Source organism: Rhipicephalus microplus, chromosome X, assembly GCF_043290135.1.
Source record: "Rhipicephalus microplus isolate Deutch F79 chromosome X, USDA_Rmic, whole genome shotgun sequence".
NCBI classification, from domain to species: domain Eukaryota; kingdom Metazoa; phylum Arthropoda; class Arachnida; order Ixodida; family Ixodidae; genus Rhipicephalus; species Rhipicephalus microplus.
The window spans coordinates 70,626,825-70,647,860 of NC_134710.1; the positions used below are offsets into that span (position 1 = coordinate 70,626,825).

Below are 21,036 nucleotides of genomic sequence, written 5' to 3' on the forward strand. Positions count from 1 at the left end.
AAGCAAATGGGGCGGCACGTCAGAATTCCTCCTGAAGTTTCATAGAGTTCTTATTCGACAAGCCATCGCATATGCATTATCAGTGATGCAAAGTATGTCTCAGACAAACGAACGTCAACTAAACAACACCGTCTTCGTATTTGCCTGGACTTACCATGCTCAGCTCACAGTGACCTCGTAATCGCAGAAGGAAGGGAACCGCCAATTAAAGTTCTTCGCATTCAAGAACTTTGCCGCAACTTCATCCGTTTATCACAAAGGCATTATACTCATCCGCTTCGTGAAAAACATATTCAACGAAACGGGCGAATTGGTGACAACTTATGAGCTTAAGTGTTGGCACTTCAACAAGAACAATATTTGTTGCGTTCATGCATGAATTTTTTTTCTCCTTGGCAGCTTGCATCACCTCCAGTCACTTTATATAAACATCAAAGGGATACAAAAAAAAATCCTGAATACACTATCTTGAAGCCAAAGTTCTAACACTTCAACAAATGTACAGTGTCAATTTTTATGAAAGGCAACACGGCGACGCGTGGCCTGCGCGCTCCGGATGGATGGATGGATGGATTTGGCTGTACCCTTTAGATCGGGCGGTGGCTAGCGCCACCAAGCCGTAATACTTAATAAACCCAAAACTATATTTATTTTTTCCCTTAAAAAGTGAGTTTGAGGATTCGTACTTTGCAGTGAAGAGTTTAATTTTCACTCGTGCCTTGACTTTAGCCACCAATCGGATAACCTCCTTCTAGCTAAGTCTACTTGCTTAAAGTCTATTTTGCCCTCCCGGTCCCTAAACCCCAGTGCTTTGATAAACTCTGCGCCATCATCCTGAACTATAGGGTGAAGCCCCTTGCAGAACATTATCAAGTGTTCGGCAGTTTCTTCTTCCTCTCCACACGCACTGCATACTGTGTCTACCCCTTCGTATTTGGCCCGATATGTCTTGGTTCGCAGTACTCCCGTCCTTGCCTCAAACAGTAGAGAACTACCCCGAGTATTATCATAGATCCTTTCCTTGGCAATTTCCTGCTTAAAAGTTCGATAGATCTCTAGTGCAGACTTCTTAATCATGCCCATTCACCCCCCCCCCCCCCCCTCGCTCCAGCGGCTGCTGGCAGCGCGTTCAAGCGGGAGCGAGAGCAACCACACTCTCTTGTCGCGTCATCTCTCGGCAAGCAAAACAACGATTCGTTGCTGATATAGAACGGCAAGATTACAACCCCTTCCCCTTAAAGCCGATTACCGGCTTTCGCGTGATCGCTTTGAAGGGGAAGGGCGTTGCAATCTTGCCGCTGGTTCCATGTCACTAACGAAAGGTTGTTTTCCTCTATGCAAGATGACGAGAAGAGTGGACTGTGGTTGCTTTCGCTCCCGCTTGAACGCACTGCCAGTAGCCGCCGGAGCGCGCAGGCCACGCGTCACCGTGTTGCCTTTCATAAAAACTGACACTGTACAATTATCGAGACCGTTCCACATTTGTTTTTACGGATGGATCTACAATATACGAAAGCCCGGCTGCGCCGCATACAAACTCGAAAAAGATTTACGACTTTCTCGAAACATCATCCACAGCAGCAGAGCTTGTTGCAATATTACTATAGCTTCCAAATTCATTGTTGCAAGCCAGCAAAGGCAAAACTGGGTAATATATTCTGATTCCAAAGGAGCGCTTCAAATTATTAAGGATTTTTATTTTTTTAGAGATGATAGCATCGTATATGAAATATTAAAACCAGTGACCATCGGTTATCTAGACGGCCACAAGATATGTTTTCAGTGACTTCTAAGTCACGTAGGAGTGATGGAAAAAGGAATTGCTGACAAATTAGCCACTGCAGCACACAAAGAAGTTCACTTGACACCAGCGCCCTTTTATTTCTCAGAAAGCAAGAAGGTTCTTTCTGAACTGTGCCACAAATTATGCAAGGACGCTTGGTTTGACAAAAATACAAATACTTCACTCTTATATCAAATATATCCGTATCTCTGATTTTCACCTAATCAAAAAATCAATAGACCATTTGACACACTACTGCACCCTCTACGATTAGGTGTTTCATACACACATGACTTCGTATGCCGCATAAAAAGGAGAAAATCCCCACACTGTGACCACTGTGATCATGTCTATGAGTCGGAGGAGCAAACCCTTATATGATGCCCCCAATTTGATAAACGACGTTCTGAACTGAGTGATCGCTTGAACCGACTCGACAGACGACCATTCACAATTGGAAAAATACTTGGACCATGGCCACATTCCGATAATCAAAGGCGCGCCGCGAGTGGCCTACGTGATTTTTAAATGGACACAAATCTAATGAACTGTCTTTAGTTCATAATATATACCTAGCCACTATTTGCACGGACTCTATCCGTAATGATTGGATATGTGGGGCTTAACGTCCCAAAACCACCATTTGATTATGAGAGACGTCGTAGTGGAGGGCTCCAGAGATTTCGACCACCTGGGCTTCTATAACGTGCACCGAAATCTGAGCACATGGACCTACAACATTTCCGCCTCCATCAGAAATGCAGCTGCCGCAGCCGGGATTCGAACCCGCGACCTGCGGGTTGACAGCCGAGTACCTTAGCCACTAGACCACCGCGGCGGGGCAAACTCTATCCATAATGTGATCCCGATATACGAACTGGACTATGCCCATGCATACTGTGCTCATTCATGCAATATAAGCCCTATAGTGTATATAGTATCATATGTACATAAGGATCAGTTTTTCTTGTTTTATTCTTAATTTTTCTTGTTTTTGTGTTTAGCTTATCCATTACGGTCAGGATGTTGGGGCAGTCCACTCTAATGTAGCCTGCCCTCCAATATTTTGCCAAATATAAATAAAAAAATTACGGCATATTCACGGGGTGAATGATGATGAATGGGCGAAGCTCCGGAGGGATTCATCGGTAAACTGTGAATCTTCCGTGTAATTCGCCCAGTCGATCATCATGTAAAGACGTGAGAAACGCTGTGTGTGTATATACACAAATCAACTTTTATTTGTTCTTCTGTACCGTCTCCTGTGGCTACATACAGGAGACGGTACCGCCATCTAGTGAACACTGCAAGAACTAAACTAGAGGTTGCTACATACAGGCTACAGGGGACGCACAGCCCACGCCCTAAGGAGCTTCGCCCCTAAAATTATTTGAGACTGCAAGTACTTGTATACAATCGTATATAAACAGTTCATTTTCTCTGAAAAAGAAGAAAACAGCCACAATATCATCAATGCTGTAATCACCCCTCCATACGTCGTCATGGTATCATTGCCGTTGTTTTCAAATTTTAAAGAGAAGGATGACATTGACTAAACGTCAGGGCGTCATGTAGCGTTCCCATGTACGCAGCGTAATGAACTCTGTATTAGCATCATTTAATTACACTATACACCAAATCGGTAAGCCGCTAGACGTAGCCGCGCGAGAGCGCGTTATGATAGCATTAAAAGAAAGAACAATCGTACATATATAGCGCTTTGTTGCAAAGAAAGTTAGTTACTTGTACTATCAGTACACCATGTACGTATGATAAGTTGAACTATATACTCTTCGTCTTGGGGGGATGGTGGGCACTATGTTTTACTAACATGGTTGCTGAACACGGTTGCAGCGGCACAAGTCCCTTTTCCCGTCCGTCTTTGGCCTGCGTGGCCACCACAAAAAAAAAAAAAAAAACGGAGGGGGGGGGGCGATATCGGTGACTGGTGTTGGTTTGAGATGATCCCGTTTGTTTAATAATTATTGTTTAAAAAACGCGAATGAGGTCCTTAAAATCGGAAACGCATTAAAAAAAAGAGAGATTGAAATACGGCTCACGAGGCAAAATGTAGGTGATAAGTTTGACAAATACAACTTGATATTTGTCACAGTAGCCAACTCGTCTTGCACAGAGTTGTTCAGTGCGGTGAATAAAGGCACGTGGATAATTTCATATCAAATAATGTGATGAACCGTGTCCGACATGATGCTTAATTGTTACTTTTCGAATTATAATTTTTCTACACAACTGACAAAATGTCAATATTGGGCCACTTCTGACATGTAACTAACAACATGATCTCGTACCAAGCAAAAATGGGCCATGCAAAAAAAAAGATAGAAAAGAGCAGGGCGATGAGGGGGTAGAACTTCACCACAGAATTTCGGGGTACACTCTTAAAAAAAGGGTAGTATAGTACTTGCTAACTGTGGGGTAGTAATGGTTTGTCACATATGTTACAACCCTGGTAGTAAGTGTACTTAGTAACGGCGAGAGTGATAACAGTTACTACCTTTGCCGTTACTCACAGCTTTAATAACTGTTACTACCATAGCCGTTACTAACCATAAATAGTAACTTTAGAGCTTTCAAGAAAAATAAAGTACTTATAGCGGTACTACCATGAACATTTTGCCGCATTATTTCCCCATTATTAACAATAAAAACTAAATGTCTCCCTACTACACAACTTTGGAAAATCTTGCGTGGTATGTCGTGAACACGAGAAGTGCATGTGTTTATAAAAAGTGGTTACGATTTAGAGTACTTGGTCCTCTGCTATGGGAGAGCTGAAAGCCGTCCCGCAGCTCCATACGCCATTCACTGCGGATTACATGTCAGGTGTACACCGAGCATATCTGTAATAAGCACACTTCACTACTGTACTAAGTAAACAACTCGCGCAGTATATATACCCTCTACTTTAATATGCATGTCTGCGGGGCGCAGGTGAACACTTGCGCCGAAGGATGAATTATAAAAAACGTTAGCTTAGAACACCATACCATACTGTCTAATTATGCGTGTTTGGGGACGCAGCAGAAGACGTTTATTCAAGCGTTCTTATAAAAAAATGATACGTCATATGTATTCATTATAAGAGTGCCAGAAGAAAGCATTATCTACAGGGGTCGAAACAAGGTATCGAACTCATCAACATAGTCTCAGTGCAATTGAATATTTCTCTGGGCCAATATATCTTAAGTTAGAAGGTAATATTAATTTCTGGAGTTTTGTGTGCCGAAATCACAATATTATCATGAAACACAAGGTAGTGAAGCACTCCGGATTAGTTTTGACCATCTGGTTAAATTTTATCTGCCTGTCATATCAGTTTGTTCTAATTTGCGAAGTTTGTTGTAATTGCATATTACAACGCGCGCAGCACTTGCTTATGGTCCGTTAACTTGTACTTCTCTGTTTGGCAAACAGGATATTGACGCTTACATAACCCGGTTGCGTAATTTAAAACGTTTTTTATGCGTAGATGTCTGATGCTTTATTTGCCCGTTGAAAGACGATACGTAGATAGGATTTCTCTCATAAATTTGCATTTTTAGATTAGATAGTACATGACCGCGTAGCAAAAATGTAGTAACGGTGCAAGAAAGTTAGTAACGGCTTCAGTTACTACCTGTTTCATTCTAGTTACTAACTGTTTACTAACGTAGGTATAGTAAACTGGAAGCAAAAAGTTAGCATCGGTAGCAGGCAGTAACTGTATACTAACGTAGGTAGTAAACAGGTTGCAAAAGGTTAGTAACGGTCTAAGAAAGGTAGTAAGCGTTGATGTTTTTACTTTTCTTGCAGTTGCTACCTTTTTACTAACTTTTTTTAAGAGTGTACTTTGTTAAGAGTGTACTTCGTTATCTTCGCCCTGTTGTGTGAAAACGTCATTGTGCGCATGGACTTTTAATTGTTTTTCTCGCACACCGCCCATGAGCATGTAGGCTACACAAACGCTGCTATGTTCCCGGTACTTAAACATAGACATTTAAGACCTCACCGTATTGTTGGATTCCCGGCGAAGTCCTGCTTAGCTTATTAGCGTAGTATAGCGCCATGTGCGCAACCCACCTCGGGACGTTTCTTTTTTTTATAAGAATCGGAACAACGGCGCATATCTCGAAACCCGCCGGGGCATATATATATATATGCCTTACAAATTTACCAGTTACAATATGGTAAATTGAAACGTACACCGTGAAGCAATTCATTAAAACGTTAATGAATGATTTGCTGATGTTTTTATCCTCTCTATAGCTGGCGCCGTGTGTGTGTACCAATAATTCCTATCACGCCGACAGAAAGCGCTAAGATACAGTGATCTCCTCTGTTCTATAACCCATATAGGGAAGCAAATCGGCGGGTATCAGTAGTCTCGTCAGTCACAATATGACCGGGGCAAAGAAAACAGCAAGGTCAGGACGACGCCGAGGCTCCCTTCCTGGTCTCATTAACAGTCCGACTTTCTGGTCGCTGCAGTCTGACGAGATCGAAAGAGGTAAATAAATTAATGGGCATTTCAAAAATGTACAAAGATACGAAAACAAGAACGTAACTTTGCGGAATTCTGAAAACCTTCACTGCGGCGTGGTTCATAATATCGTGGTTTTGGCATGTAAGAACCTCTATTATTATTATTATTATTATTATTATTATTATTATTATTATTATTATTATTATTATTATTATTATTATTATTATTATTATTATTATTATTATTATTATTATTATTAACTTCATAAAATTGCTGGTTGTATAGGCACGGTCCATTTGTATCATCACGTTAACCGCCAATAGCGCATGTAACCATAAAACGATGACGCCTCGCATCGTGGCTGACTGACCACGTGGCAGGCGTAGCTTGTCATGTTGTCACCTCGAAGCCCGTGCGTCATATTTAAGCTTGCATGAGACGGTGCAAGCGTTCGCCAACAGACATGTGTTTCTCACACGAATGCATGTTATGATGAGCCCAATGCTTAAAGGAATACTGACACGATGTTCGGGCACCTCAAGAGGGGCTTTTTTTTTTTTTGTATCCAACGTCCAATATGAACGCTCTCCACGCACCGAAGCCTGACAACGCTTATAAAATATTTTACATTGATTTAAAGTTTGCGTCACCCAGGATCTCTAAGCCAGCTAGCCCCATCGCAATGCAGATCATTACAAATAATTAACGCAGTTTCCAGGGTTTGCAAAGTTGGCGTGCATGCATACAGCCTAAATGACAGAAATCGCTGTCACATTCTCTGGACGACAATTCGCTCATCATTGTCTACGTGAACCACGTGCGACTGACAGCAAACAGGCCGCTGTCACAGTGAACCCGCCCTGGCGAGACCGAAATTGAAATTGCTGTTTTCGTCATCATCGGCCTGACTACGCCCACTGCACGGCAAAGACATTTCCTTTGTTCCACCAATCAACCCAGTCCGGTGCTTTCTGCTGCCACGTTAAACTTCTTAATCTCGTCGGTGCACCTAACTTTCTGTCTCCCTCTCACACGTTTTTCCTCTCTTAAAATCCAGCCAGTTATCCTTAATGACCCGCGTTTATCCTCTCTACGCGCTACGTGCTCGGCCCATGTCCATCCATTTATTTTTCTTGATTTCAACTATGATGTCCTTTAATTAATCTTAGTCTGTTCCCTAACCAACATTGCTCTTTTCTCGTCTTGTAAGGTTACATATAACAGCTGTATCTTGTAGCTACGGAGCAGAAACCTGGAGGCTTACAAAGCGGGTTCAGCTTAAATTGAGGACAACGCAGCGATCATTGGAAAGAAAAATGGTAGATGTAACCTGAAGAGACAAGAAGAGAGCAGAGTGGATTAGGGAACAAACGGGGGTTATGGATATCATAGTTGAAATCAAGAAGAGGAAATGGACATGGGCCGGGAATGTAGCGCGTAGACAGGATAACCGCTGGTCATTTAGGGTAACTGACTGGATTCCCAGAGAAGGCCAGCGGGTTAGGGGGAGACAGAAGGTTAGGTGGGCAGCTGAGATTAAGAAGTTTGCGAGTATAAATTGGCAGCAGCAAGCACAGGACCGGCTTAACAGGCGGAACATGGGAGAGGCCTTTGTCCGGCAGGGGACGTAGTCAAGATGATGATGATGATGATGATGATGATGAAGGTTACACTTATCATTTCCCTTTCCATCACTCGTTGCGTCGTCCTCAATTTAAGTTGAACTCTCTTTGTAAGCCTCCAGGTTTCTGCTCCGCAGGTAAGTACCGGTAAGACGCAGATGTTATATACCTCCTTCTTGAGGGATAGTGGTACACTACCATTCATTATTTGAGACTACTTGCCGAATGAGCTTCATCCCATCCTTATTCTTCCAGTTATTTCACTCTCATGGTTTATCCATCGGTTTGGCTCCGCGGCTTCTACCTGCCCGATGTATACATATTCCTTTACAACTTCCAGTGCCTCACCACCATCGCGTGAATACCGTGGCAAGTACGCATCACAGCTACGTACATCGAGGCACGAAGAAATCACAAACGAGAACACACGCACACACCGAACATCAAGGCTTCTTTCTAAATGATATCTATTGAAGCAGCAGATTGAATGTTCTTTATGCTCCTACTTTGAGGTGGCACGCCATTTACTGGTTTGCAGCCGTAGAATCTAGAAGAAGAATAATTGTTTTTTTTTCTGGTGCCAATAAAAAAGTAATTGTTTTTTTCTACGCATGCATCATGTGCCCTTCTATTTTTTGCTTACAGGTTGTTATGCCAGCGAGTCCTCGTCAAACGTCCGTGCCTCTGAAACAGGCAATCTGGGTCAAGGCCAGCCCGCACTCCGCCGGGCGCGAACAACTCCACGGCGTGAACACGCGCGGCGCATCTGTGGCCCACCTGCATTGAGTCAGTTGCGCACGTGACAGCGAGCCGGCGTCCTCATGTCTGGTGGCCTGACGCATCGCGCGGCGAACCCCATTGGAGGAGCCTGCTCGGAAGACCAGCGGCGCTTCTGATTGGACATTTTAGTTGGGCCCGGTGTAAATAAAAGAAGCCCTGCGGCGCGTCGCGATCGGAGATCCTAGGAGAGGAGTCCCCGTGTCGGAGTGCCGACATGTGTGTGAGTCAGCGGTTTTAGGCGAAAGGCTGACCTATGTATTAGAGAGAGGAGCTCGGCTCTTCGAGTCTCTGCCGGCCCCAGTGCCGAAATTGTAACGCCTCTGTATATATGCTGTACATAAACCTTGTTTAACTCACCGTCGTCTCGTCCGCTCGTCTCCTCAGCTCTGCGCAGAAGCAGTCGCGAGCTGAGAAACATACGCTACCAAACGGCTGGTGACCTTCCCGGCGGGGTCGAAAGCAGTGGCGCCTCCGGGACCGCGTCGGCGTCGCCGTCTTTCGCAACAGTGGTGGCTTCGGCGGGATCGGTCCGCCGCTTCGCAACAGTGGTTGGCAGCTGCGGGATCGGCCGGCGTCAGCGACATCGATGCGGTGAGTGCCTGATGTTTTCCCCTCAGTTCACCAGACTACTCTAGCTCAGGTTGTAGTAGTTTAGAGAAGGGCTGTGTGAAGCATTAGAGTGAGCTTTGATCGTTTCAAGCAAAGTCGAAGTGCTTTGAAACCAAAGTTAATGCGGAGGGGGTAAACACGGGAGAGTGAAAAGTTGCTTGCGCGTCTTGCTAGTTGACTTATAGTGGGTACGGCAAGTAAATTGTTAACAGGGGCAAACAGCAAGAGGCTAGTGTGAACGATGGAGAACCTTAAAGTGAAGGAACTCATCGAAATTTGTGAGGAACTCGGCATTACTTTGGGCCGTGCGAAACGAAAGCAAGCCATCCTTGAGATCATGAAGGATGAGGGAGTGTCGGCTGAGGAAGTCGATGAGGCCTGGGTGGATATTAAAGCACGCCGTGAGGAGGCTGAAAGGCGAGAAGTAGAAGCTCGCGAACGTGAGGAGGCTGAAAGGCGAGAAGCTCGTGAAGAGGCTGAAAGGCGCGAAGCTCGCGAACGTGAAGAAAGGCGCGAAGCTCGCGAACGTGAAGAAAGGCGAGAAGCTCGCGAGCGCGAGGAGGCCGAGAGACAAGAGCGCCTAGAGTTGAAACGACTAGAATTGGCAATCCTACAGTGTTCGCAGGCGCCTAGCGTAGCTTCTCCGACGATTCAGGTCAGCGGTTTCAGAATTCGGGACCAACTGCCACCGTTCGTAGTAGGCGAGGACATGGCGAAGTATCTCGTCAAGTTTGAACACGTCTGTGAGCGAAATGCTTTGGAGCAGTCTCTTTGGGCGCGGAACCTGCTAGCTCTTCTTCCCGGCGAAGTGTCCGACGCGATAACTTGCTTGTCGAGGGAAGCGTTTGAGAGCTATGACGAGGTTAAGGAAGTGCTCTTGAGACGTTATAAGTTGTCACCCGAGGCTTTCAGGCAAAGGTTCCGGTATGCTAAAAAGGGGAATGAGTCACACGTTGACTTCGCGTTTCGTCTTAAAGCCGATTTGATTGAATGGCTCAAGGGCGAAGGTGTTTATGACGACCGCGATAAAGTGGTGGAATGCGTTGCATTGGAGCAATTCTACCGCTGCATCGAGGAGGATGTCAAACTTTGGCTGCAGGACAAACTTGGTGAAGTACAGCTAAACAAGGCAGCAGAGTTAGCTGAGGAGTATTATACTCGCCGAAAGTTGCATAGCAGGGCAGTGCGCGTTGAAAAGGATGAAAGAAAAGAGGGCTTTTCAAAGAAACCTGATCAACGGAAACCCGCTCCGCACCGTAATTTCAAAAAGGACCCGTCTCTTACGAAGGACACTGTAGAGGAAGAGAAAACAGAAGCGGAAAAATCGAGTGAGGTCTCTAAACAACGCACTGATACCACACGGGCGTTTGAATCACGGAAGCCACTAATCTGCTACAACTGCAAAAAGGAAGGGCACATCGCGATAAACTGTAAGCAAAAGTTTGCTTTTGCAACAATTAGAGAATCGGAAAAGTACATGCGGTTGTTGGAGCCGTATATCCAAGAAATTAGTGTGAATGGGAAAGCGTGTCGAGCACTTAGAGACTCCGCGGCAACCATGGATGTTGTCCATCCTTCATTGGTGTCTCCGGATGACTTTACAGGAGAATGCGCGTGGATCAGGCAAGTCGCCGAGGAGCAGAGTGCTTGCTTACCTATCGCCACGGTTGTCATTGAAGGCCCGTTCGGTAAGCTTCGCACCGAAGCGGCTGTGTCTGCCGCGCTTCCCGATCGTTTTCCTTATCTCTTCTCCAACAACTCAGAGCAGCTTCTCAAAGAGCAGGGCAAATCGTTCTTCCCCAACTTAGCGTGCATGGCTCTCACGCGATCGCAAGCGCGAAAGCTTTCGCGGAAGCTGGACTTGGTTCCATGCGGTGAACTCTCAAGTGACCTTGTCGGCGGGTCGACGGAACCCCAAAAAGGAAATTTTCCGCATGAGTCATGTGAGCAGTCACGCGAGCGGCCCGTCGCGGGAGCGGCCGGCGCGGTATGCTCTGGGGGAGACGACGTGGCGCCTTTGAGTCAGAGCGAGAGGGATGCAACGCTCTCGCCTGTAGCGGAAAGTTGGAGCGAGCTGCCGAGAGTTGATCGAGAGACGCTCATTCGAGGGCAGAGTGAGGATCTCTCGATTGAAGCGCTAGGGGAAAGCCAAATTGAAGCGCTCGTGGAAAGCCAGAAAAACGCGGCAAAAGTGCTGTCGAAGGAGCACTACGAGAAATCGGGGAAGAAGCGCGCTTTTGAAGTTGATAATCAGGTAATGCGGCTGCAGCCACCCAAAAGGAACAAGCTTGAGGTTGATTGGGAAGGGCCCGCCAAAGTATTATCGAAGCCTTGCGATACAAATTATGAAGTGAAATTAGGAAGGCGGCCGGACAAAATTTACAACTTGATGAAACCATACGTTCAACATCAAACGGTCGTAAATCAGCTGTTGAAGGCTTCAGAGGAAGAGGAAGCAGAAAATTTGAGTTCTAGTGAGGTAATTGAAGGGGGATCGAAAGTAATCCGGGAGCAGATAAACCTAGAGCCTAGCGTAAGTGAAGGAGGACCTGAGAAAGAGGACCTGAGAAAGACTGTTTCCGAGTTTGGGTATGTGTTGTCGGACCGTCCCGGAGACACGACGGTGATCGAACACGATATCAAGCTAAGCGGTGAGGAGTCAATCAGTAGCAAGCCGTATCGTTGTTCCCTTGTGCAACGTCGAAAGTGTGAGCCGCTCTTGGTGCCGCATAGGTATCGTCGCCTAAAAGTGGCTGGTTGCTGAGGTGGAGCATGTTGCTCCACAGCGCAACTTTGACGTTCGCTAAAGAAAAAAAAAAGGGGAAAGGTAAACGCTAATGCAGGTGCATTGAGCAGTGCGTTCCAGCTAGTAACTTCTCAACCTTTCGGTTTCTCGCTGGCGATTCGGGGCAAAATTTTGACCTCATCACGACCTGGGCTGAGCGCTCTCGTTCAGAGTGATCTCAAGGGGCCAACTTTATGTGGTATTCTAATTCGTTGCGGGGTTGTAATTGTGAAAAATTCAAGTTCTTACTTTAGGAGTCTTTTGTCCCACATGTGCCTCTTGATGTAGAGGGAACGAAATTCCGATAGACACGTAGATAGGTATATGTTGTTCTATACTTTGTCTGGTGTTCTGTTGGGTGACCGAGGGCACTTGCTTGTGTCGTGTGTTGTCTGTTGTCGAACCGTTCTTAGCAAGTTGCAGAACCATCGACAAGTGCTGAAACCGAAGATGGTCAGAAGAGACGAGTGAAGCTGGTCAGCAAGTTGTGGCGACAAGCCAGTGGGGCTGGGATCCGTCGTCAATGATGGGATGTGTTCCCGGAACAGTCTGGAGCTGTATTCTCCCCATGGCCCTGGAGGCGAACCTGGAGGGACCTGGCGAACGAGCGCACCCGACATCCGAGCCCCGTGGAAGCAGCTCGTCTTTCCGGTGCATTGTCTGGCGGCGGGGGTGCTGTTATGCCAGCGAGTCCTCGTCAAACGTCCGTGCCTCTGAAACAGGCAATCTGGGTCAAGGCCAGCCCGCACTCCGCCGGGCGCGAACAACTCCACGGCGTGAACACGCGCGGCGCATCTGTGGCCCACCTGCATTGAGTCAGTTGCGCACGTGACAGCGAGCCGGCGTCCTCATGTCTGGTGGCCTGACGCATCGCGCGGCGAACCCCATTGGAGGAGCCTGCTCGGAAGACCAGCGGCGCTTCTGATTGGACATTTTAGTTGGGCCCGGTGTAAATAAAAGAAGCCCTGCGGCGCGTCGCGATCGGAGATCCTAGGAGAGGAGTCCCCGTGTCGGAGTGCCGACATGTGTGTGAGTCAGCGGTTTTAGGCGAAAGGCTGACCTATGTATTAGAGAGAGGAGCTCGGCTCTTCGAGTCTCTGCCGGCCCCAGTGCCGAAATTGTAACGCCTCTGTATATATGCTGTACATAAACCTTGTTTAACTCACCGTCGTCTCGTCCGCTCGTCTCCTCAGCTCTGCGCAGAAGCAGTCGCGAGCTGAGAAACATACGCTACCAAACGGCTGGTGACCTTCCCGGCGGGGTCGAAAGCAGTGGCGCCTCCGGGACCGCGTCGGCGTCGCCGTCTTTCGCAACAGTGGTGGCTTCGGCGGGATCGGTCCGCCGCTTCGCAACAAGGTGCACCATCGCGCCTCACGAAACTTTTATTCCAAGGCAAATAATGACATTCAAGTTTTTCGAAATTTTTGTAAAGGCTGTCATTATTACGGCAAAATATAGTGCGGCATCTATATACGAAATATCTGGCAATATATGTGGATTATTAGTCAATACTTCTTAAAAACTAAAGAAGACAGGCAGATCGGGCGAGTTTGTGAGGCTCCATGATATAAATTTTAGGCCGTGCGGATTTCCCTGTGGCTTCGTGCCGCAAACGGACAGCTGTCTATTTTCCCTTTCTCAACCCTTCCACCACCTTGCAGGTCTCTGCAGAACTCATTTGCATTAAATATAAAACATCGCTTGCAGACAGGATGAACCAAGGAAGAGATGATACACACGGCACTGAACTTGCGACTGCTTTATTGAAAAACAGCACGCATGATTTCTTGAAGGTGATTGCGCACGCTCATTATCAAAGGTTAGATGCTTGTCAAAGCGTAAGGCACTGCCTCTTGTGAGCTTCCTAGTCACCCCTGTTTAACAGGCTTTTCTTATCATAGTGCCAGAAAAACGTTGGCTAACGCAATCACTCGCTTTTCGAGACATGTGGAATGCCTAAGCGTCTTCTCTTGGGTAGCTTTCATCATGCAGAAACAATATCTTTGTGTCAACAAAACGGCACACACTGGCACTCAGTACAGTGCTTGGACAAGATTATTTTTTTTTCTAATGAATTATTGTGCTCAAGAAGCCTCACATGAATGCACCAGCCTGTTTGCCTTATATATAGTACATGTACGGCCACAGGACAAATCTATCTGGCACACAACAACAATTTTACATCGGACAAACTAGGTCACGTGTTTTATTTGGCACCCTGTGCATAGAAACATACTTACATAAAGAGCGGACACTCCCGTAGGGCCCTGCAGCCGAGCTACTACGCTGTTTTTAGCGCCACGAGTGGCTGGTCAGACCCGATAATGTCTTCAGCATGAATAAAATTTATAAAGTTTTCGCTTTCCAATGCTGGGATTCGAACACGTACCCTCATGCTCCAAAAGCGAGTGTCTTTACCACTGTGCTACACATCTATGCTTCCTCAAAGGGAATACATGTACAGTCCATCTAATTCACGTGCTTGCGCACCTTTTGTGCAAAACAAATGCAGAAAAACAACATTTTCTAGTCAGACTTTACTGAATTTGTGGTAAAGCATTAAACACCCTCAACGGGACACGATGTAGAACGGATATGAAAAATTGCACAAATTAATAAAATTTCTTCTTTATAAAAGTTTGATACCAAACTTGGGTTTTTATTGTCTTCCTGAGGCGGCTATTACACGTCTTGACCATGGAATACAAGCGAGCATGGGCATACGTTATCTATAGTGGTTGATCAGGCCCTTTCTCGCTCGGCCGCGGAAAGGCTCGAGTGGCCACTCTTTATATATAGTATTTATGACCTGTGCTTCTTCACAATGCCTCTAGTTTCCTTAGAACTCTAGTGTCTACCTTGCCCACTTTTAGTGTCTACCTTGCCCACTTTATTATGAGCAGAACACCAACAACGGAAGCTTCCCTGATTAGTCGCGGCAAAAGTTGCAAGCTTTACTTTATGCTGCAAGCTATCAATGCCGCGAAAGTATTACAATACGCTCTAAATGGGTAAGTACACGCGTTTACTAACTGTTTCATAACTTCTTTTTTTCTAAGAGTGTAGGCGAGCATTGGTTATACCTCACAAGTGCGGGAGAATCACTCGAAGCTCAACATTGACTACCCTAACTCTTCGATCCATAGGTACCACGAATGCGGACGGTACTCGCACCAGCGAACTCGTGCTCGATCCTACATGACGCCATGGTCACCCAGTCATCCCTAGCTGGCAGGCAGACTGAATGCGGCGTGCGGATTCATGGTCGCGACTCCTTGAAAGTGGCTATGTGGACGTACTACATGTACGTACATGCATGCTGGAAACAGGACGCAGCGACGACGCCCACGCGGGTGTTTGCCCAACTATTCGGACATCATTTCACAAGCTCGCGGAAAAACAATGCCCACGCACCAGTGCACGCGGATCTACGTCGAGTATACAGCTCAGCACGGCCACAGGCCTTAAAAGCAGGAAAGTCATAGTTCTATTTGGGAGGGCGTGGAATGCATTTCGAGCCTGATAAAGCTTGACGAATAAGTGTGTGGGGGGGGGGGGGGGGGGGCATAAACATTCATCAACGTAGTCATGGGTTGCAGAGGCCTTTTATTCTGTTTTTAAAAAAACTTCAATTGTTAAATTTAAAAAAAAAGCATAATTACAAGATAATTTACACATTTTCTCAACCTAATCTATAACCCATCACCAGCTAGGATGTTACTCAAAGGCTTGTAATAAGCAGCACTTGCCAGCTCTTTGGCGACATTGTATACTTGACCATTCTGCCGAACTGAGACCGCAGTTAGTCGCTATGACAGACAGTTTCCTTCTCCCTGTCCTCTCGAATACAATCATCACATACATTAATGGCGAGAACTACTGTTTTTGGCGGTGATAAGTGGTGCATAAGGATACGTCAGACAACTTTCGTATCTTTTGTCGTAGATATACCATTGCCTTTCCCGCCGTGGTATAACTTGGCGCCCATCGTGAAGCGCTGCTTAGCACGACGAAGGGGAATCGACTCCCGACTGCAATGGCAGAAACGGCTGCACACTTAGCTGTAGGTGCGTTTTAAATAACAATAGGGGGTCAAAATTAATCAGTATAGACTATGAATATATACGGCGTGCCACATGATCAAACCATAGTTGCGGTGCATAGACGATCGATGGATGGATGGATGTATCCGGCTGTGCCTTTTAGATCATGCGCCGGCTCACACCACCTCACCTTAAAGTTAAGTATTATCACTATGTTTTGAAGGATTGAATTTCACTCGCGCCTTGATTGTATCCACCAATCAATTAGCCTCCTCTCTGTTATTTCTACCCGTTAAAGTCTATTTTGCCTTCACTGTCCCTAAACCTTAATGCTTTGAAAAATTCCACGCCATCATCTTGGACTGCAGCCCTTTACAGAACATTATCAAATGTTCAGCCGTTTCCTCCTCCTCTCCACACGCACTACATACCGTGTGGAGAGGAGGAGGAGGCCTTCGGGTTTGGCTTGGTACGTCTTGGTCCGCAACACTCCCGTTCTGGCCTCGAACAGCAGAGAACTACCCCGAGAATTATCGCAGTTTTTTTTTTTTGTGTGATTTTCTACTTAAAAGTTCGATAGGGCTCCAGAGATGATTTCGTAAACACCACGTGTCCCTCTCTGTTTCCTTCACCTTCTTTTTAACCGATGTTTCCTTTTGGCTTGGTATTCCACTGTTGTCTAAATATTTGCTTGACAGTTTTTAAGTACGCTTCCTCCATTTAGTATACACATTTTTCATGTACAAGTAGCTGAAAACTTTCCTAGCCCAACGCTCCTCTCCCATTTTTCTCAATCGCTCCTCGAATTCTATCTGGCTGCTAGTTTCCCGACACTCGAACGATGTCCATCTCATGTCACCCTGTACCCCCCGATTTGGGGTATTCCCGTGTGCTCCCAAAGCAAGTCTATACCTATGCCACCTTGTTTAATTTCCAATCTTGCTTGAACCGGGCCTCTGATCTCATGCACAAGACCACGTTGCCGAACGCCAAACCCGGGAGCATGACACATTTGCAAACCCCTCTTCAGTGCCCTATTTTTCATTACAGCTGAATCCCTATTACCCTTAGTCATTACGTACCCTAAAAATTAGCACTGCCACTTTGTGTCATGGGTCTGGGCTGATGCCATCGTAAAAGGAAACTACAGTCTCTGCCCATAATTATTGGGTCCGCGGCGTGTGAAGTTCACGTGGTGCTGCAGTTGCCTTTGGTACAGCTATATCGCTTATCTCTGAGACATGGAGTGCATGCTGGAAGAACTGGTTAGGGCTAAATGGGGGGGGGGGGGGGGGTATTGTGGTGGCCGGTACGAAATGACCCAAAGTCCCTTTGGCACATGCAGCCGGCACAAGCATTTAGGTTGCTTTATCTTCGAAATAGGCCCACATTTTCAGACTGCACATATATCTCTGGAAATGGCGCACGAAAATGCAGGTTCAAACAGTCGTAGCAGAAAACTGTGCTGCTAGTTGGCAACGACAATTTGCACTGCAACAGAATCAACAGGAAAAGTTCGAGTCATTTATGGCGTCTTGTGCGTCTTTTCTGCACGCCCGTTAGATTCAGGTCCCGAAATGCACGCGTACTAGCATGGCATAACGTTTCCGACAAAGTAGTGACTGCATATCGGTGAATAAATTCATTTCTCTGCACTCTGTTGGCCTCATTTCGGGCCACTATATGGATGTGTCATAGTAACAATTGCCAATATTAGCACATATCACTGACACAATAGCATGTAGAGCGCATGATTCAACTTCTATTTAGTACAGCAATTTAATCGGTGCATCGATTCAACTGGCATGTTAAGCAGCAACTGAGACGTGTAAAAGCGCAGTCAATATATCGATCATTAAATAACACAACATTAACGATGGAAAATAAAAGTAGAATTCGTAAACCAGATTAAGAAAAGAATTCGTCGATCCCCATTCTCAAAATTTTGAAAAGAGCTACATCGGAGCAGTGATGATTGTATTGGGAGTTTTAGAGTTGTTCTTTAGGAGGGAAAAAGCGGAAAAAAAATAATTTGCGCGCACATTGGCATGCTGTCGATGTATCATGCGCATATTCACTGATTACATTGAAAATACACTTGCGACGGGTTAAATATTGTGTTATAGCTATTCTAAGTACATATTTTGGCAACAATCAACGCAGGACTTATGATAACTGTTGGTTGGGGACAGTATAACTCACGAAAAGTGTAAATTTTGTTTACCGCTAGGTCGCCGAAGCATCGGTGTCATCGTTTGCGGCAAGAGGAGTTTTCCCCACCTTGGTTTTAATCTGCGTGTGAGGTTGCCACAACGAACTGCTGGCTTTGGCGGCACGTGTCGTCATAGCAATTTAGCGACCAGTTCGTTGCAGAAGTCCTGCTGTTAACGTTGACGCGAATATTCCACTTCAAGTTGCCGCTTTTTTTTCTTAATTTCATTTTGTTTTTCATCAGCGTCACTGTGACATATTCCTTTGAACACAGTTACCTCCTCCTGCTCCTCCTCCTGCTCCTCCTCCTATTTCTTGACACATACAACGCAAAATGCGTCGTGTGTTGTGTATGCGATTCCCAGAGTTTCACTTTTTTTTTGCCTGATAAGCTTAGGGCCACCAACTGTAAATGCAAATTTTATGTTGACTAATTCCTTAGTAGTTAATATTGTGAGAAGACGAGCGATAGTGATGGGACCGAGCACAGACAAACACCCTCCCCCACCCCGCTTAGCGACAGCGGCCTGTGACTAGAGGAAGATTCCTGCAATGCGCGCGTTCTGTCGCGAGCCGGACGACAGCCCACAGCGGCTAGTTTTGGCGCCCGTATGCAGATGACGACGCGTGGCCACCGCCGAGCACGTGGCTTCGGAGTCCCCTCCTTCTCGCCATGGAGGTCCTCGCCATCGAAGCGCGCGGCGTGCAAAAGCCGACGGCAGCGCCATCGCCGATGCGCTCCCGCCCTCTCGACCGCATAAAAGCCAGCGCCGTGCCGCCCATGTGCCATCGTTCCCGGCGAGCTTCGTCCGTCTTCTCTGCAGCCCTTCCGGGCGCGCGCACCTTCAGTCTGCCGACGAGCATCGCTCAAGCCATCCTACAAGCGAGCATCCACCTCGCCCAAGACAGCGGTCTCGGAGGCGCACCCAGGGGACGCCACAGCTAGTCTCACAGCAGAAGGGTGAGTGCGATACCCTGCACACCTAACTCGTAAAAATTCATCCGCGGCTTGCGATCCTCGCGCAGCATCCAGATCTGAATTAACAGCGGCTTGTTTACTGATTGGGCGCACCGGTCAAGCGGCAGCGCGTGGTGTACCGAAGTCGCTTGTCATATCGACGCCGGTTCCGGGGCAGCTTGACCCCTCCAGGAATTCGTCTTCGGCCGCAGTGACGCAGACGGCCAGTGTTTTCGTGGCTTATCGAAAGCCTCTAAGCGAGGATACCTTGTTCCATGCCGCTCACCCTCCGGCACGCACTTGACGCTTCCCGTTTGTCAGGAATTCCGGGATGATGGGCGGTCTGCAGCGGGGAGAGCCTGTGCGCGGCCTTGGCTCTCCGAGACCCCCCCTCACCGAGTGTCCCTTGCTTTCGGTTAGTTAATCGTCATAACGAAAGAACTGCGTCTCTCCATTGCGTCCCTTCCTCGGAGATAGGAGGGTGCGCAAGGGCGAGATATGCTCGCTTTTCATTTGCATGCTTTGAGGACAAGGCTACGTCAGCGCTGCGCGTGTGTCCGTCGCTTGATTCCTCTTGACCGGCACACGCGCGAGCGCCGAGTCACGACGGTCAGATGTCAGCACGGGGTGAAAGCCTTTGCGGTACGCATTCGGCCTCAATGAAGGCGTCTCGCTACAAACTGTCTATTAGTGTGCCGCTTGCGCTCGGTTCACCTTCGACAGGCGGCTACACCTTCACTTATGATTTCTTCTGTATATAGGCAGTGTGTCAAGCACAGAAAGCTTTTATTTCAGGGCGCACTAAAACACGAGTACAAAGCAGGCGGGAACGCTCTGATCTCCTTGCTCTGCGATGTGCTCGTGCTTTTGAGCCCAACTGCTGCTTTGACGTTGGAATGTGAAAAGCCTTTAACAAGAAGAGTGGCTCCTGCTGGAACGGTTCATTGACGAAGCAACCCTTGAGAGTGTCGGGCAGGCACGTAGTGAACATCCTGTGCATTTTAGGGATCTGCGAACTACGTGCGCTTGGCTAGGGTTTTCTGGGGAAATTACTACCGGGAAATATGGCACTACTGTACCTTTGTATTCGAGAGCTACATGCACGGTGGTTCATTTAGCATGGAATCGGTGATATGTACGTTCTACGCATCATGCAGTGATATATATTGAAAATTCGATGTGCCATAATTCCTCTAGTAATTTTCGCAGGAAACTACGCTCGTCCGACGGCTGCTCTCGACACGTACGTACCTTATATTGTTTACGTGTTACGGAGGGTGTAACGAAATGATTGCACGATCAGCGTTCGGGACGTGAAAAACCAACAATTACTATTACCTAGTCATTGTCAGTTGAAGCGAACACTTGAGCTAAAGGTCGGTTACTGACTTCGATACGGGAACAAGCTCTGGCTATCTCAAGGAGTGGCAGGTATTAATGACACCGGAAATGAAGATGGGTGGTGCAGCTCAAGAACCGGCGTTTTCAGCATGGTATGTTCATAATATCAAGTTTTACGTCCCGAAACCACGATACGATTGAGACGCCGTATAGTGGAGGGCTCCGTAAATTTCAACCATCAGGTGTTCTTTGTCGTGCACTGACATCGCACAGTATAAATACACGGGCCTCTACCATTTGCCCTCCATCGAATTGCGGCCGCCATGGCTAGGATCGAACCAGCGACCTCAGCTGCCGAGCACCTTAAACACTGCTCTACCGCCGCGGACGTTTGTATATTTTGAAAGGTGTTCAGCTTCAC

General features: G+C 46.9%; 2 protein-coding genes across 2 annotated transcripts in view; both read left to right on the forward strand.

Annotated features, from left to right (window-relative positions):
• Nucleotides 1-8,568: 8,568 nt before the first annotated feature.
• Nucleotides 8,569-13,227, forward strand: LOC142775608 (uncharacterized). Its single transcript, XM_075877114.1, has 2 exons — nt 8,569-9,733; nt 9,815-13,227. Exons 1-2 carry the CDS (start codon nt 9,519-9,521, stop codon nt 12,039-12,041), a joined length of 2,442 nt encoding a protein of 813 aa, XP_075733229.1. The 5' UTR covers nt 8,569-9,518; the 3' UTR covers nt 12,042-13,227.
• Nucleotides 13,228-19,085: 5,858 nt separating this feature from the next.
• LOC119176666 (astakine) overlaps nt 19,086-21,036 on the forward strand; it is a 34,766-nt gene continuing 32,815 nt past the window's right edge. Inside the window, exon 1 of the mRNA XM_037428023.2 lies at nt 19,086-19,277. The gene's annotated coding sequence lies outside the window, so the exon portion shown is untranslated. The remainder of the gene's footprint in view (nt 19,278-21,036) is intronic.

Bases quoted from the DNA above. Each gene is read 5' to 3' on its own strand.
- LOC142775608 (XM_075877114.1), top strand. From the start codon at position 9,519: ATGGAGAACCTTAAAGTGAAGGAACTCATCGAAATTTGTGAGGAACTC. The intron at 9,734-9,814 runs GCGAGAAGCTCG...ACGTGAAGAAAG, and splicing joins GAACGTGAGGAGGCTGAAAG to GCGAGAAGCTCGCGAGCGCG.